General features: G+C 48.5%; 1 protein-coding gene across 10 annotated transcripts in view; it reads right to left on the reverse strand.

The window, feature by feature from the left end:
- Tln2 (talin 2) overlaps positions 1 to 14,707 on the reverse strand; it is a 433,269-nt gene that overhangs the window by 110,885 nt on the left and 307,677 nt on the right. For all 10 annotated transcript variants that reach the window (XM_004628856.2, XM_023712443.1, XM_023712434.1 and 7 more), the window contains 6 exons: positions 13,521 to 13,815; positions 10,573 to 10,739; positions 7,062 to 7,190; positions 5,536 to 5,649; positions 3,813 to 3,926; positions 410 to 544 (listed from right to left, as the gene is read on the reverse strand). In XM_004628856.2, the coding sequence (XP_004628913.1) occupies positions 410 to 544; positions 3,813 to 3,926; positions 5,536 to 5,649; positions 7,062 to 7,190; positions 10,573 to 10,739; positions 13,521 to 13,815 (954 nt within the window). The remainder of the gene's footprint in view (positions 1 to 409; positions 545 to 3,812; positions 3,927 to 5,535; positions 5,650 to 7,061; positions 7,191 to 10,572; positions 10,740 to 13,520; positions 13,816 to 14,707) is intronic.

Genomic DNA, 14,707 nt, shown 5'->3' on the forward strand with positions numbered 1-14,707 from the left:
AAAAATGAAGTTTCCCCCCCAAAGCCCATTTATTAGGCTTGGTTCCCAGGTGTTTTTACTGTTTTGGAGGCAGTGGAACCCTTAGGAGGTGGGGGTGGGTGGGAGGAAGTCATGTCATTGGGCATGCAACCCCAAAGCGACAGTAGGACACTGGCCTGCTCTGTGTCCCTTTCTTTTGCTTCCCAGCCATCACCAGGCGAACAGGTCTTCCCTGCTATGCCTACCCCTGCCACGATGCTCAACAAAAGTCATCTCTAATCACAGGACGATAACCGAGCCCAGGAGGGAGCACTCAGTACAGTACAAGATGACCGCGGGAGCACCTCCAATGGCAAGCATTCGGAATGGACACCCCTGCCAGGAAACAGGCCCCGTCACGCTTGGGCAGTGCCCACCCCACATCGCTTGCCTTCTGTGAGGCCGTGCGCAGCTCAGCCAGGCTGGTCGCTAGGTTCTTGGCGCACTGGCTCAGCTGCATGGCTGCGGCTTGGTCACTCACAGTGGGTACCGCGGCCTTGGCTGAGGACACCATCTTGCTTCCCGGCTGTAAAGACAGAGCAGAGAGTGAGACAGCTCCTGGGCAGCAAGGTCAGAGAACCTCAGCAGTGTCTCCACAGTGACCAGAACTTATGTTTTCCTAAAAACAGAAGGATATTAAGCACCGACTTGTTCTTTACTCCGACCCCAATGGCCACCCCAAATCAGACACGCGGGCAGTACATATCCTAGAGATTTTTTTAAAAGTATGTTTCATGGTTGGTGGAGCAGGGGAGGTGAAATCAGTAGCTTAAAACTCTCAAAGAAAACAGATTTCAAAGGCAGCTCTCATTAAATAGGTTTCTTTGCTTTTCTCAAAATAGTTCTTTACCACAAATTTCAAATATATCCAATGGGCTATTTTGAAAACTGAAGCCAAATAAAATAATCTCACATCTCATACGCCAAAACGATTTTACCATATACAAGTGTTGTGTTTGGATAAAAGAAATAAGATACTACAACACTACTTTCTTTTATAGCCTTTTTGTTATACAGACTGTAACATTTTTCAGCAGCCATATAATATTCTGCGGCAGTCAGTCCTTGTTAACACTGCCCAATCCCCGTCATTGGGAATATTTGCTTTTGTCTTCAACATAATAAATGACGTCAACCAACAGCTAAATGTTTGTACATATTTATAATTTTCTTTGAATTTTTTTTTGACAGGAGGGTCTTGTTACGATGTCCAGACTAGCCCTGAACTCACAATCCTCCAGCCTCAAACTCCCGAGTAACTGCTGTATATAAATTTTTTAAAGTAGAATTTCAGGATCAAAAAGCAGGTATACTTTAAGGCTTTTAATATCCATGCTACAAAACCAATCTTAGAAAAGTTATAACAATGTAAGTGCCAGCTCATAAATACGAAGGAAAAAATTAATACTTCTAATATTTAAAAAATTAATGAGAAGTAATATGAAAAACCAGCATGACTGCAGAAAAAGCAAGAACAGATAATTTCCCGTGACAAAATAAATCAGGGCATGTGAAAAATGCCTAGCGAAAAGTGAGGAAATGAAAAATCAAACGAATTGTAGAGAAAACTGGCAAAGACATTTCTTTTTTTAAAGCACTTAACTCTCCATCTTATAAAAGATGTATTGAAAGTATGCTCCATATACTTCTAGTTGTAAATCTAGATTTGTTCAACCTTCTGGAAGGGCAATTCTATGACATGTAGGAATAAAGTTTAAAATGCACAGACTTGCTGGGAGTGTAGCTCAGGGTCATGGTGCTTGCTGCACATGTGCAGTTTGATGGGTTTGATGTGCAGCACACACACCCACACACACACACACACACACCAATGTACACACTTTTCGACCTGTCAACTCTATTGCTATTTTAAGTTTGCCTCTTCTTGAAAAGATATAAGTATCTATGATGACAAAGTTAAAAGAACCAAACAACAACAATCAGAACAATAAAAATCAAGGTGGGGACAGTGGAACCAGGAACAGAAAATGTACCCGGCAGCTGGGCCAGGACCACTTGTGAGGACATGCCTCATCTGAGTCCTACACTTTCGTGTCCTGAAATTACAGCCAAGTTGTTTTCAACCTTACTTCTAGAGATCTGTTATAGAGGAGTAATTCAAGAGGGAAGAAAGATTTGAACACAGAAGGAAAATCGTATCACCAGTTGTTCTATGAGGACCAAACACAAGAACTCGCGTGGCCAATGATGGGAGGGCAGCTAACACACAGCGTGGCTACTCAGTAGATTACTGAAACCCGTAAGAGTGCAGATGGTCAATGAAATACCTAAAGGGCCAGCCTGGCATGGTGGCACATGCTGTCGCCCCAGTATGCTGGAGGCTGAGGCATGAAGATTTCAAGTCTGAGGCCAGCCTGGGCAATTTAGAGACCCTGCATCTCAAAATTAAACTTTAAAAGGGCCGATGATGTATCTCTGGGGCAGAATGCTTTCCTAGCATGCCTGAGGCCCTGGGTTTGATCCTGATCACCATGCAAAAGAAAAACAAAATAATAACAAAAAACAAAAGATTTATATAGCATGCATCACAATTCAACCATCATACATACACATGCACGCATGCACACACATACATCCTGTGTATCTGTGCATACACATGCACGCATGCACACACATACATCTCTGTGTATCTGTACATACACATGCATGCACACACATACATCTCTGTATCTGTACATACACATGCACGTATGCACACACATCTCTGTATCTGTGCATACACATGCATGCATGCACGCATGTGCATCCCTGTGTATCTGTACACACACATGCACGCACATCTCTGTGTATCTGTACATACACATGCATGCATGCACGCACATACATCTCTGTATCTGTACATACACAAGCATGCATGCACGCACATACATCTCTGTATCTGTACATACACATGCACACATGCACACACATACATCTCTGTGTATCTGCACATACACATGCACACATGCACACACATACATCCTGTGTATCTGTGCATAGCTTAAATATGCAGAAAGACAAAAACTTCCAGGTTTATTTCTGCATGTTGAGGTTGCAGCACTGGAATAATTGACCCCACGAAGGTCCTGCAACAACAGGCTGAACTAGAAAGGGATGCGGGGCTGAAGGGCATCCTCACGTCAACTGTTTATGAGATACAAGTAGCGACAGAGTGCTGATGGGAGAGAGGTTCGGATGGAAGAGGCACACACCAGGGAGTTTTCTCTTGGTGTTGTCACCGTACCCGGTTTTCCTTAAAATGAATCTATGATATTGTGTGCGCAGCTCAGGTATACCTCTTGCCTGGCATATTCAAGGCTATGGGTTCATCTCAGCACCACAACCCAACCCAACCCAACCCAACAACCCCCAACAAATCAACCCTTCACCCCACACAGGGCTGACAGTCCTGACTAACAGCCAATAGCCACAAGGAACAGGCTCCTACTTGGAAAAGAAAACACGAAACACACTTGTGTGTTCCTAGTCCACGCCTAAGAGCACGAGGTGCTCCAGGAAATGGAAGTACAACATGGTTCTGGGACATTCATCTCAATGTGCAACTTATTACATTTTTTTCTCTTCAAGGAAAGACAAGTAGGCTATTCCTGAGGAGAATGGCTTGCAGCGCTGTCTCCCCAGGCAATTCCCTGCCCATCAGCATTGTGCTCTGACAGGGGAGACCTCCTTTTCCCAACACTGGATGGGCAAAGCTACAGCCAGGCTGTGGGGCTCCCTCAGGCCTCTCCGTAGGCACCGAGGGCAGGCCCTGCCTGAGGGGGGCTCCATGTTACCTGGAGAAAGTTCTGGCTGGAGATGATGAGAGCCAGCTGCGCGCTGAGGTCCTCGGCCTGCGCTTGGCTTCCTCGCACCCCCTGGACTAGCTGAGGAATGTGATCCGCCACCGCCTGCAGGAAGCCAGGAGACACAGCCTGAGCACAGGCAGGGGCTGCAGATATCAAGAGGGGGGAGTGACCCAAGGGGCCAGTTTCTTAGACGAGCTGGCTACTTCCCCGGGACGCCAGTCCTGGACCTGGATCTCCACGGCACATCTGGCTGGGTCCTCACCAACATGGAGACTCATTCTGAGCGCTCCTCCCCATGAGCTGCACCCTGTGCTGCCAAAGGCCTTGATGCATTTGGGGGAAGATGGTTCTGCGTAACAAAGCCTCAAGGGAATTCCTCTAGATGTCATAGGGTGACAAATTTGGCATCAAAGGATCCTCAGATTCAGAGGTAGGTAAACTGAAGTCACATGGGTCCGTGGTGAGGAGCTGAGTCCCTCAGCCACCGCACTTAGGAGCGCTGTGCTCTTGCTCCGCACGTGTGTGTTCTGTGTACCAGGCGGATGGCGGCTCCCGCTTCTCATTCTAAGCAGCACTCACTGCTTCTCAAACTGAAAAACGCAAAGCTCAAGGAGAAGGGGACAGGAATGGCATTGCACAGCAGGGCAGGACCACTGTTTCCTGTGTTGCCGTCCAGGTCAGCTTCCACCTCCTGTGCTTCCTTCCATGCCTTCTCCCTCAGCCCACTCCTGCTCTGAGGAGCCAGGCTTCGGGGGGTCACAGTAGCTCAGCCAGTTTGTAGTAAGGATGCCCAGTGGATTCTGGCTCACTGATTTTTTTTTTGTCCAAGAACGCATTCCAGCAAGAGCTAAAAAAATATTTTTACATCAATGTCCCCAGCCTTTCCTAGGACTGCAGATTTCGGGCTCCAGTCCACTTTTCTTTGTCTACTTCAAGCTCATGAACAGCACACTCCTCTCATTTCCTGACAGTGACACTCAGGCACAGCATCCTCCGTCCCTGCACAAGGGAGGGACGGGAGGCTCACCATGTCATGTGTCCCTTGACAAGAGCAACACACGCTCCCCAGAAGGGGAAAGGCCTGAGGCCCCCAGCCCCGTTCTCAGGCAGAGGTGCCTGGACCCTTGCAGCACCGCAGGCAGCTCTTCCTCCCAGAGGACGTCTCCCCAGCCCCTACTGACACTGCTCCAGCAGACCCCCGCTGGAAATGCACGCACGTACGCATGCACGTGTGGCCACTGCTTGCCCTGAGAGTGCGTTCCGGTCTCGACTGCTCAGAAGAGTCGGCTCCCCTGGCCTTGACAGACAGCACAAAGGTAGCTGCTGCCATCTCAGCACAGGACCAAGGCCCAGGCTCAGGCAAGCGAGTAATATCAGAAAGCCCAGAGCACAACCGCACCAAGGCCGGAGGGAGGCACAGGGCTTCATCGCCATTTCAGAGCCTTCAAAAAGCCTCCTTGCCAATGCCTTGATTCAGTCCCATGAAAAGAAGGGGGACAAGGAGAAGACAATAGTGGGGGGAAATGCAACTCTTACCCCAAGGACAGTCCCTCAGTTAAGGGACAAAAACCAGACACTAGGACACCTGGAACATGGAGCTGGGATACACAAATTAGGCCAGAAGACCTAGGTCTAGGGAGCTCCCAGGGCACGTGGCTTGCTAATCTCCTCGGGGCCGCCACAGCACACCTGTGCCAGGCGGGAAGCTCACCTTACAGCTCTGCACCAGCTGTTGCTGGGCCGCAGGGTTCTTGTTGGAAATGGCTGCGTTCTGAGAGGCAGCGATGGTCTGTGTAGCTGCCGCCGCTGCCTGCTTGGCTGCAACCTGTGAAGGAGAGTGAGGCAGGTCAGCGTGGGTTTGCAGACAGAAGCGTAGACATACGCATGATGTCACTTCCTGCTCAGGCGCACACGGCTCCGCCACAGCCTGAACGCCATGGAGAGATGCCACCTTTTAAAAACCTTCTGAAAGTCACTGAGGAGCCCAACCTTGCTATCCTGCATGCTTCAGAGCTCAAATGGCACCGTATTCATCTTTTTTTCATTATATATTTGGTACACGGTCTCACTATGCAGCTCCGACTCGTAGCGATCCTCCTGTGTCAGCCTCCCCAGTTGCTGGGATTACAGGCCTGCGCCAACGTCCGGACTCTGTTGCCTGGTTCAGTGCGCCCTGGGGGCAGGGCCAGCACAGCATGTGGGACCAGAGATCGAGCCCCGGTTTCTGTGCTTGCCAAAGCACGCGCTTAGTCCACCGAGCTATCTCGCCAGCCCTCAGTCTTTTCTTCAAAAGACAAATCGCAAGACCATGAAGGCACTGATAACCAGCAGCGCCAAGCGTACATGCGCAGGGGCAAAAGATCTCGCTCAGGAGCACAGGCTGCTCTCCGTACCAAGCACAAAGCAAGGTGCCCACAACGCTCCTCTCAGCGCCTGGAGCCCTTGGCTCACAAATGCAGGTAAGATGGCTCAAGCCTGTAATTCCAGCACCCAGAAGGCCGAGGCAGAAGGATCACTGGGAGTTCGAGGCCAGCTTTGGCTACACAAAACACAAAATGAAACACTAAAAGACAAGGGTGCGTCCCGCGTGCCCCTGGGCACTCCACTGAGTTTGCGCTCTTAGCATGGCCACTTTCCCCACAAGACAGCCGACTGATTCCCCATTAGACAGGCAGGCACTCCAGCTGTGACCCCTCATCTTTTAGTGCAAAGGTCTCCTGGGCACACTCAGGAGAGAAATTACATCTTTTGTTACTCTTGTTATTTCAACTCTTTCATCAGAAAAAAAATTTTTCTGACAAGTGAAACAAGTATTTCCCCCATACTTCTCTAACCAAACCCAACCACCCACCAGAAGAAGTCCGTATTTTCTATGGGAAGCCCTGAAAAAAGTCACAGCCTCCAACACGACGTAGACATTGCCAGAGACTGGTCCTCCCTGAATCTGTGCGCCATTTCACAGCAGGGAAGAGGGCCGGCTCTGGCTGACAACTGTCTGCATTCTATTTCTGAACATTAGGAAGGACCGCGGCTCTCAGAAGGCACAAATGAAGGCAATTTTTTCCACATTGTGTCAGTGCCTTTAAAGTACCTAAACTATCCACCAAGGTCGTTAACCTTGATTCAGCCCTCTTTATGCAGACATCACTTTGTTGACTCAACTGGGTTTTTTTTTTTTTTCACCCGACTCTTTGCAATCTAAAATAGCAATCCCCCAAAGTCAGCCTGTCTCCTGACCTCCAGCCGGTTGACGATTTTCTTCTTAATAGCATTCTGGGCTGCAGCGTTGGTTGCTACCCGGAGACCTTCTGCGGCTTCTCTCAGCCTGTGCTGCTGATCTTCGTTGTCTGGGTTGGCTGCAGCCCCCTGCAAAGGTGAGAATACAAATCGCAAGTGGTCTGCGGCACAGAAGGCCACACCGAGCAAGCGCACACCTTCCACTTCACTTTCTCCTAGCTCTACAATGCATTCGGAGGGGAAATCCAAACGCCGTACGCAATGGACTTCTGCTAAGATGTCTGCCTCGCGGCTAAAGACAGCCACCCGAGGAAGCGTCAGATCTGCCTCGCTAAACGGCATCCAGGGGCAGTAATTAAGTACTGGCGACCACAGCCTTGGTCGTTCCTACAAATCACTCTGGTCAGAAATCTGTGGATTAAAAGACATGAAGACCTCACACATCACCCCACTGAAATGTATGAATTTTACACTTTTATGTATTAGTTAAAAATAATAAATTTTATTATTTAGATATAAAGAAGCACATTTTGTTTCAGGCTGGAGCAGATAAATAAGAGATGGAGAGCAATACAGCTATCTATCTATATTGACAGACAGACAGACAGACAGACAGACAGAACGAACGAAGAAAGGGCCCAATAATTTTCTTCTAGAGGATGGCCATTAATGCCAGCATTCATTCATTCATTCATTCATTCATTCATTCATTCATTCATTTGAGATAGGGCCTACCTCTGTGGTTCAGGCTGCCCTTGAACACACTATGTAACCCAGATTGTCTTCAGACTTGTGGTGATCCTCCTGCCTCAGCTTCCTGAGTGCTGGGATTACAGGTGTGCACCACCAAGCCTGGAGGCATTTACTTTTTTTTTTTTTTTTTGCAGAACTAGGGATTGAAGTCAGGCCCTTGCGCTTGCCAGGGAAGTGCTTATTCCAATGAGCCATCTCCCCAGCCCCTATTTTTTATTCTTTTTACTGAGGTGAAATATGATTATGTCCCAAATGACTGTCTGAAAGTTACACACACAAGAGACAAGTTTTTGGGCAACTTGGTAGACTCAGAGACGTGGCACTGTGACATTAATAAACAAGTGTGCCCATCAGTGCTGTCTCATTCTGATTATGTGATCTAGTTTATTTTATTTTAGGGAAGGGTCTACAGGGTGTTCAGGGTCTCACTACTAGATCGGACTCATAGTGATCAGCCTGTTCACAGCCTCCCAAGAGCTGGGATTACATGCGCACCACCATGCCCGGTCTCAACGGCCATCTCAGCGAGCCCCAGGGGCAGGGCCAGCAGGGCAGGCCCGGAGATCACCCCTGGCCCCTGCTTGCAGGTGCTTTAATCTGCCAAGCTATTTTGCCAGCCCCTTGATTATATGATGTTTGCCTCAATCTTTCTAAGTCTCAACTTTGTCATGTGTGAAAGGAGATACTGACTAGATTTTTTTATCTCTTCCTATTCTAGAGAATAACTTGTATTATTTATGAACATGAAGGTTTGACACAGCTATAGACAGATTTTAAAGGGGAGAGAAGAAAATACTAATAAAACTTAAGAAACACAACCACTACACAAAACCGTAACACTGCACATCTTTTTTGCTGAAAAGGCATGGTTAAAATCAGAGGTCTTGGCCAGGGATATAGCTCACTGGCATAAACACCTGCCTGGCAAGCGCAAAGTCCTAAATTTAATCTCCAGTTAAATTAAAAAAATTTTTAAAAAAATCAGAGATCCTTGGCTGTTGGAAAAGAAAGCGGCTCACAGCCCACTTCTTCCCAGGATGCTTGCAGTTCTCCCTTCTTTTTACATCCATGAATTGCGATTTTGGAGAGGAGGGGGATAAAAAAAATTCTGCATAGTTCAGACAAATCATAATATACTTTAAGTAAATTCACAAACCTGGCTGGGACACATTTCTACACCACTGGCACAAGGGAGATAAGATGTAAAGATGTATAATGAATTTTTATGTGTGTGGAATACATTAAATGTGTTATTTTGGCAGCAGGAAGTTGAAGATTATTTTTATTTTCTTTTTTTATATTTATCTGCATTTGCTATTAATTCCACAGGAAATGTTTGCTACATACATAGTGAAGAAGGATAGAGAAAGAAGGCCTAATTGATGTAAAACAGTTCTCACCTAGAGGTAAGATCAGGATATCCTGGGACACATACGGGATCTTATGAATCTGGTCTTTGGGGAAGGAAGTGTGACATGTACATTTTACTACATTATAAAGAATCTCAAAACAGACCCCTACCAGCCAAATAACTCAGCAGATTAAAGCACTTACAAGCAGGCGCAGGGGCCGGGGGTTTGATCCCCAGGCCTGCCGTGCTGGCCCCGCCCCCAGGGCTCACTGAGATGGCAATTGAAACTGGGTGCGGTGGCATGTGCCTGTAATCCCAGCTCTTGGGAGGCTGTAAACAGGTGGATCACTATGAGTCCGATCCAGTAGTGAGACCCTGAACACCCTATAGACCCTTCCCTAAAAAAAAAAAACACCAAAAAACCCCCCAAAAAAACCAGACCCCTGTTCAGAATCACTGCCTTTGAAGTATGGTACCATAGTACAGGGTTCAAAACATAGAAAGCTAACTTTTACCCTTTTCCAGGGTAAAAATCTGAAATCCACAATGCTACTAAATGTGAATCTTTGTGCGTCAAGCTAGATCTCTGGTTTTCAGATTACAGATGGGTAACCAGTAAAGTCTATGCCAATATTCCAGTCTGTAAAAACTCCAAAATCTACAATGCATTTGGTCTTACTCATTTTGGATGAGAGAGACCTAGGCTTTATAAGATTAAAAACTGCTGGATTTGAAGGAGAGTGGAGTGAGAAACACTCTGCTATGCAAAATCTTTTTTAAAAAAGATCTTTTATTTATTTATTTGTTCATTTATTTGGTACAGGGTCTCGCTAGGAAGCTCAGCCTTGTAGTGATCCTCCTGTCTCAGCCTACCCATTGCTGGGAGTACAGGTGTGTGCCACCACACCTGGTTTCGGTGGCCAGCATGGCACACCCATGGTTCCGGGGCTGGCACAGCATGCAGTACTGGGAATCAAACCCGGGTCCTTGCGTTTGCCAGGCAGGTACTCAGACTGCTGAGCAATCACCCCAGCTCTGCTTTGCAAAATGTTGATGAGAGTTTAGCTGACAAGTCAAATGGAAGTCAAAACAACACTGAGGCTAACGGATAGGCAGTCACTGCTGAAAATCTCCAGCTCTGTCAATGACAACTTGCACCTCAGAGCATCCTTGGCTCAGCAGGGTGCTCTGCAGCTAACTCAGTACCTCTCCCCTGAAGAGTTCCTGTCGCACATTCAGCCTTATGCTTTGCCCTGGGGACCAGGTTAAATGCTGCCAAGCCACGCAGGATTTAAACAAGAGAAACGCGCCCCCGGCTGACTGCCCTGTGTCTTGCACTCATGAAGGCATGTGCCAAACCTCACACTTACTAGCATTCACTGTTCAGACCGGCAGATCACAGCCTACCTTCGCTGCCTCCACCATGCGGGCAGTGGAGTCGGCCAGGAGCTTGGCTGCCGCCAGCAGCTTCTTAGAGTTCTCCATGTCGATTTCAGCCTCTGCGTCTGATCTCATGGCATTGACGAGGTCAGAAGTGGCCTGGGCCAGGACTCGGGCCTGGCGCACCATCTCGCCTGGAGGACAGGACAGGGGGTTTGGGCTGTTCGTTTGCTTTCTACACTGGGTTCCGTTTCAGGAGCTGGTAGGGTCTTGTCCCTGCTCCTGTGGCCAGCAGGTGGAGGGGAGCGAACCGCCACAATGTACCCCTACGTAGTACACTCGAGTTCCAGACGGTGCTGAAAGTACCCTCTAGGGCTGCCTGGACAGTGCTTCCGGCAGACTGGAGCTGAACTTTTAACTATGAGGGCTAAACACGGCACAAAAGAGGAGCACTATGCAGAGGAGAGGCCGGGGCCGTGATCACAACGGCTTACCCTCTTTAAATACTTACTTAGAAAACACTGTTTACCTTATTTTAAGAACTGCTTACACACAAACCCCCATAATAAACTCTCTGAAGAACGAAGACAGGAAACATTTATTTTAAATTCAGGGTTTGCAAGCCGCCAACCGCCAGATGAGTGCTGCCAGCTAACACTCTGCTTGTGCCATCTGGTTCGCCCTCGTACAGCGGGAGCAAGGACCAGTTTCACACTCAAGGGCTCGATGCGCCCTGGACCAGAGTTCTTCCATTCGGTGTGCTCTTTGGTCACCTCTGTCTTGCCAACACTCATCTGGACCTTGTTTTTCCAATCATTTGGTCTTAGGGTGTTTGGATTTCACTGGAATCTATTTCAATAGCCTTTTGGAAGGGGGGAGGGTATAATGACCAACACTGAAAATAAACCATAGCATACACAGGACAGACTCACTCCTCTCCCACAGCTCATTTGAAAAGAATGCCAAAATACTGCAACATCATGGGGAAGAAAAAAGCCTTGGCCATAAAATTGTGTTAAATTCAGTGTGGTGCCCTGGGTTGAATCCCAGAACAGTGCCAGGACATTTATGGAGTAACTGATGGACTCTGACGACTCTTGATGACTTTATGCACAATGACAAACAGCGCTTTTCATCTGGTCTGGAGAAATGGCCATGACTGGGGAAAAGGTCAGAAGTGGAGGAAGTGCCACAGCACACGGGAACTGTGTGTTAACCTCTGGGACTTTCTGGGACTCTCCGAGGATTCCAAAAGAAAACATTTGCATAAGACAAAATAGAGTAGGAACAACCAAAAACCCAATTCTGTGGACTACTCCTATTTTGTTAATCCATGAGATGATTTAAAAGCACACAAAGTAACTTTCTAAGCAAAGAACTCATTGTGAGGTATTGTTCTGCATGGCCAAGCAAGGAGGGCAACAGATTTCTTATGAACTACTGGCACAGCTGCCAACTGAGCAAGGATGTTTTGGAGACAAAGTTCATAAAAAATTTAAAACACGTGTGCCCATTGGTCCAACAGTTCTATCACTAGGGATTCAGCATACATGGCCATAAAACAAAACTAAATGATTCTTTCAACAGTACTTGTTGTAAGCCAGGAGGACCCCAAGTTCAAGCCCAGCACAAACAGCTTATTGAGACCTTGTCTTAATGAAAAAGGGCCACAGGTGTGCCTCAATGCACGGGCCCTGGGTTCAGTCCCCCATGCCACCAAAGTAACAAATCCCCCGCCCCAAACCTTACTGTATATTATCTTAAATAACCTAAACCACATATGGAAACCAGATACATTAGAAGATGACTGAGTACATTAAGATGCTCCCCAAAATAAAGTACGTAGCTGCTCCTAAAAAGATCCCCACACACAATGCATACAGGCGGATGCAGAAGAGGCCCTCCCTCCCCAGTCCCTGCCACCACGGTAGGAGGGTCAGGATTTTTGCTGAATAAGAGTTAATTATGGCTGCTCTTGCCACAAGGAGTTAAAATGAGTAAATGCAATGACAGGTACGCTAATATATCCTGCTGGAGTGCCATCTTACTATGTATATATTTATCTTAGGATGCATTCTTGTGTAGCTTAAATACAAGCAACAGAATTTATTTCAAACAAACCCCAGAAAGTATAAGTATGGTTAATTTTGGGGACTGAGAAGACACATGAATGGATTTAGTCTATGGCAATTTTTCAGCTAACCAAGTTAAAAGGTATAGCACATATTTTAAAAAAGTGACTGTGACAATGTTTTGGCCTTTTAAACAACTTCCCGCCTGGGGAGAGCGGGCCTCTCGTGGGCCCAGTTCAGCCTGGCAGCGTCTTGGCTATGCAAACCAGCAACCCAGGCTGCCTGTGATGCTCTCTCGGGGCCCTGGAAGCAGGTTAAATTTCATTCTGAGTCCTGCTCCTCTCTTCGTCGGTGGCTGCTCTGACCCACCGTGAACTCTTAGGAGTAAAGAAGTTAACAGTGAATTCCATTTTTTTTGAATTTCAGGGAAGGGTCTACAGGGTGTTCAGGGACAGAGTGTTCAGAGTCTCACTACTAGATCTGACTTTAAGTGATCTGCCTGTTTACAACCTCCTAAGACCTGGGATTATAAGCATACGCTACCAAGCTCAATCTCAATTGCTATCTCAGCAAGCCCTGGAGGCGGGGCCAGCAGGGCAGGCCCCGAGATCGAGTTCCAGCCCCTGCACCTGCGCCTGCGCCTGCTTGCAGGCGCTTTAATCTGCTGAGCTATTTGGCCGGCCCCCTGTGAATCCAAATTATAATGAACTCTGGTTAGCTTGACCGTGGCTATGGACAGGGACATAGGGAGTCCTGGATCTTTTTTTCAGTCTTTAGTGAGAAAGTCTTGGCTGAGATCATGGAGAACTAACTCTTGCCAGTCACCCTTCAACTTTTCTTCAGACAGCTGTCCACCTGCACGAACCCCACACCTGCCCTTCCTCCCGCAGCCAGGGGCCTCACCAGCATCGCCCATGGAGCTGAAGATGCTCTCGGTGACGCACATGATGGTGTCGGTGGCCTGGTCGTAGCGGCCAATGGGCTCGCCTCGGCTAGCGAACTGCCGCACGTGCTGCAGGAGGTCGTGCAGAGCCTGGCTGACCACACTGGCTGCCGCGCTGACCTGCTTCAGCAGCTCGGCGTCGGCGGTGGCCGCCTGGCAGGCGCGGACGCAGTTCTCCACCGAGCGGTCCACGAGCTTGCCCGCTTCGATGAGCTGCTCCTGGCACACCGGGGAGCTGATGGTGGGGCTCACGACCTGCACAGGACAGAGGCCGCGCTTGGGGCTGCAGGCGATGCCGGTTGCCAGCATGCAGCATCCCTAGTTCCCCTGTACCCTGGGCTCCAGTTCCTTAGCTACAGCACTGGGGACTCAGCTCAACCCCTGCCGTCACTGCCCACACTCCTCGCACTTCACCGGGGGATTTCAGAGGTCCCAGCAGTGAGACATAACAAGCTCTGTTCCCGACGGCTTTGGCAGGAAAACTTGCGAGTATCTGCCAGTCACACTTCCTTTCTCCTTAGCTCCTGAGGCCCACCTGGGCCAAGCAGATCACATTTACACAGCGCGAGACACCAGCAAACGCAGAAATGGAAACAAGCCATGGTCCGGGAAGACGACACATGGTGGGTGGAAAGGGCACTGGGGCTCACACGGACCCACTCTACCTACCACTGATTATCTCTGTGGCCCAAGCTACTTACTAATCATAGTGGCCTCAGCTTCCTCATCAGCAAGGGGGGGCCTGTGCTATGCAGGCTCGCTGGGGAGCTGAACTGAGGTGAGGCCTGCAAGTCGGGACAACTCCCCCTACCCCCCGCACTCCAACACTGCCTAACGGAAAGGGCTCGGCAGACAGCTGCCCAGCATGTCTGAGCCTCTGAAATGCTCTTCCCCCCACAGCATGGACTCTTCCAGGCATTATCAGCAGGATGCAGAGAGAAGTCCAAGGAAGAGAAACAGCAGAGTGCATAGAGAAGGAGATTACAGAAAAGGACCACCTGCCTTTCACCATCACAGGCGATGAAAGCAGGCAGGCAGTGTATCCGACCACCTAAGCAAGCTCCAAGCTCAGCCAATCCTTGACAACTGCAGCCCTTGCTCCCCACAAGCAACAGAAGGCAGATACGTGCACACCGCAATCTGCAGG

This window comes from Octodon degus, unplaced genomic scaffold (assembly GCF_000260255.1).
Source record: "Octodon degus isolate 3935 unplaced genomic scaffold, OctDeg1.0 scaffold00026, whole genome shotgun sequence".
Lineage (NCBI taxonomy): Eukaryota > Metazoa > Chordata > Mammalia > Rodentia > Octodontidae > Octodon > Octodon degus.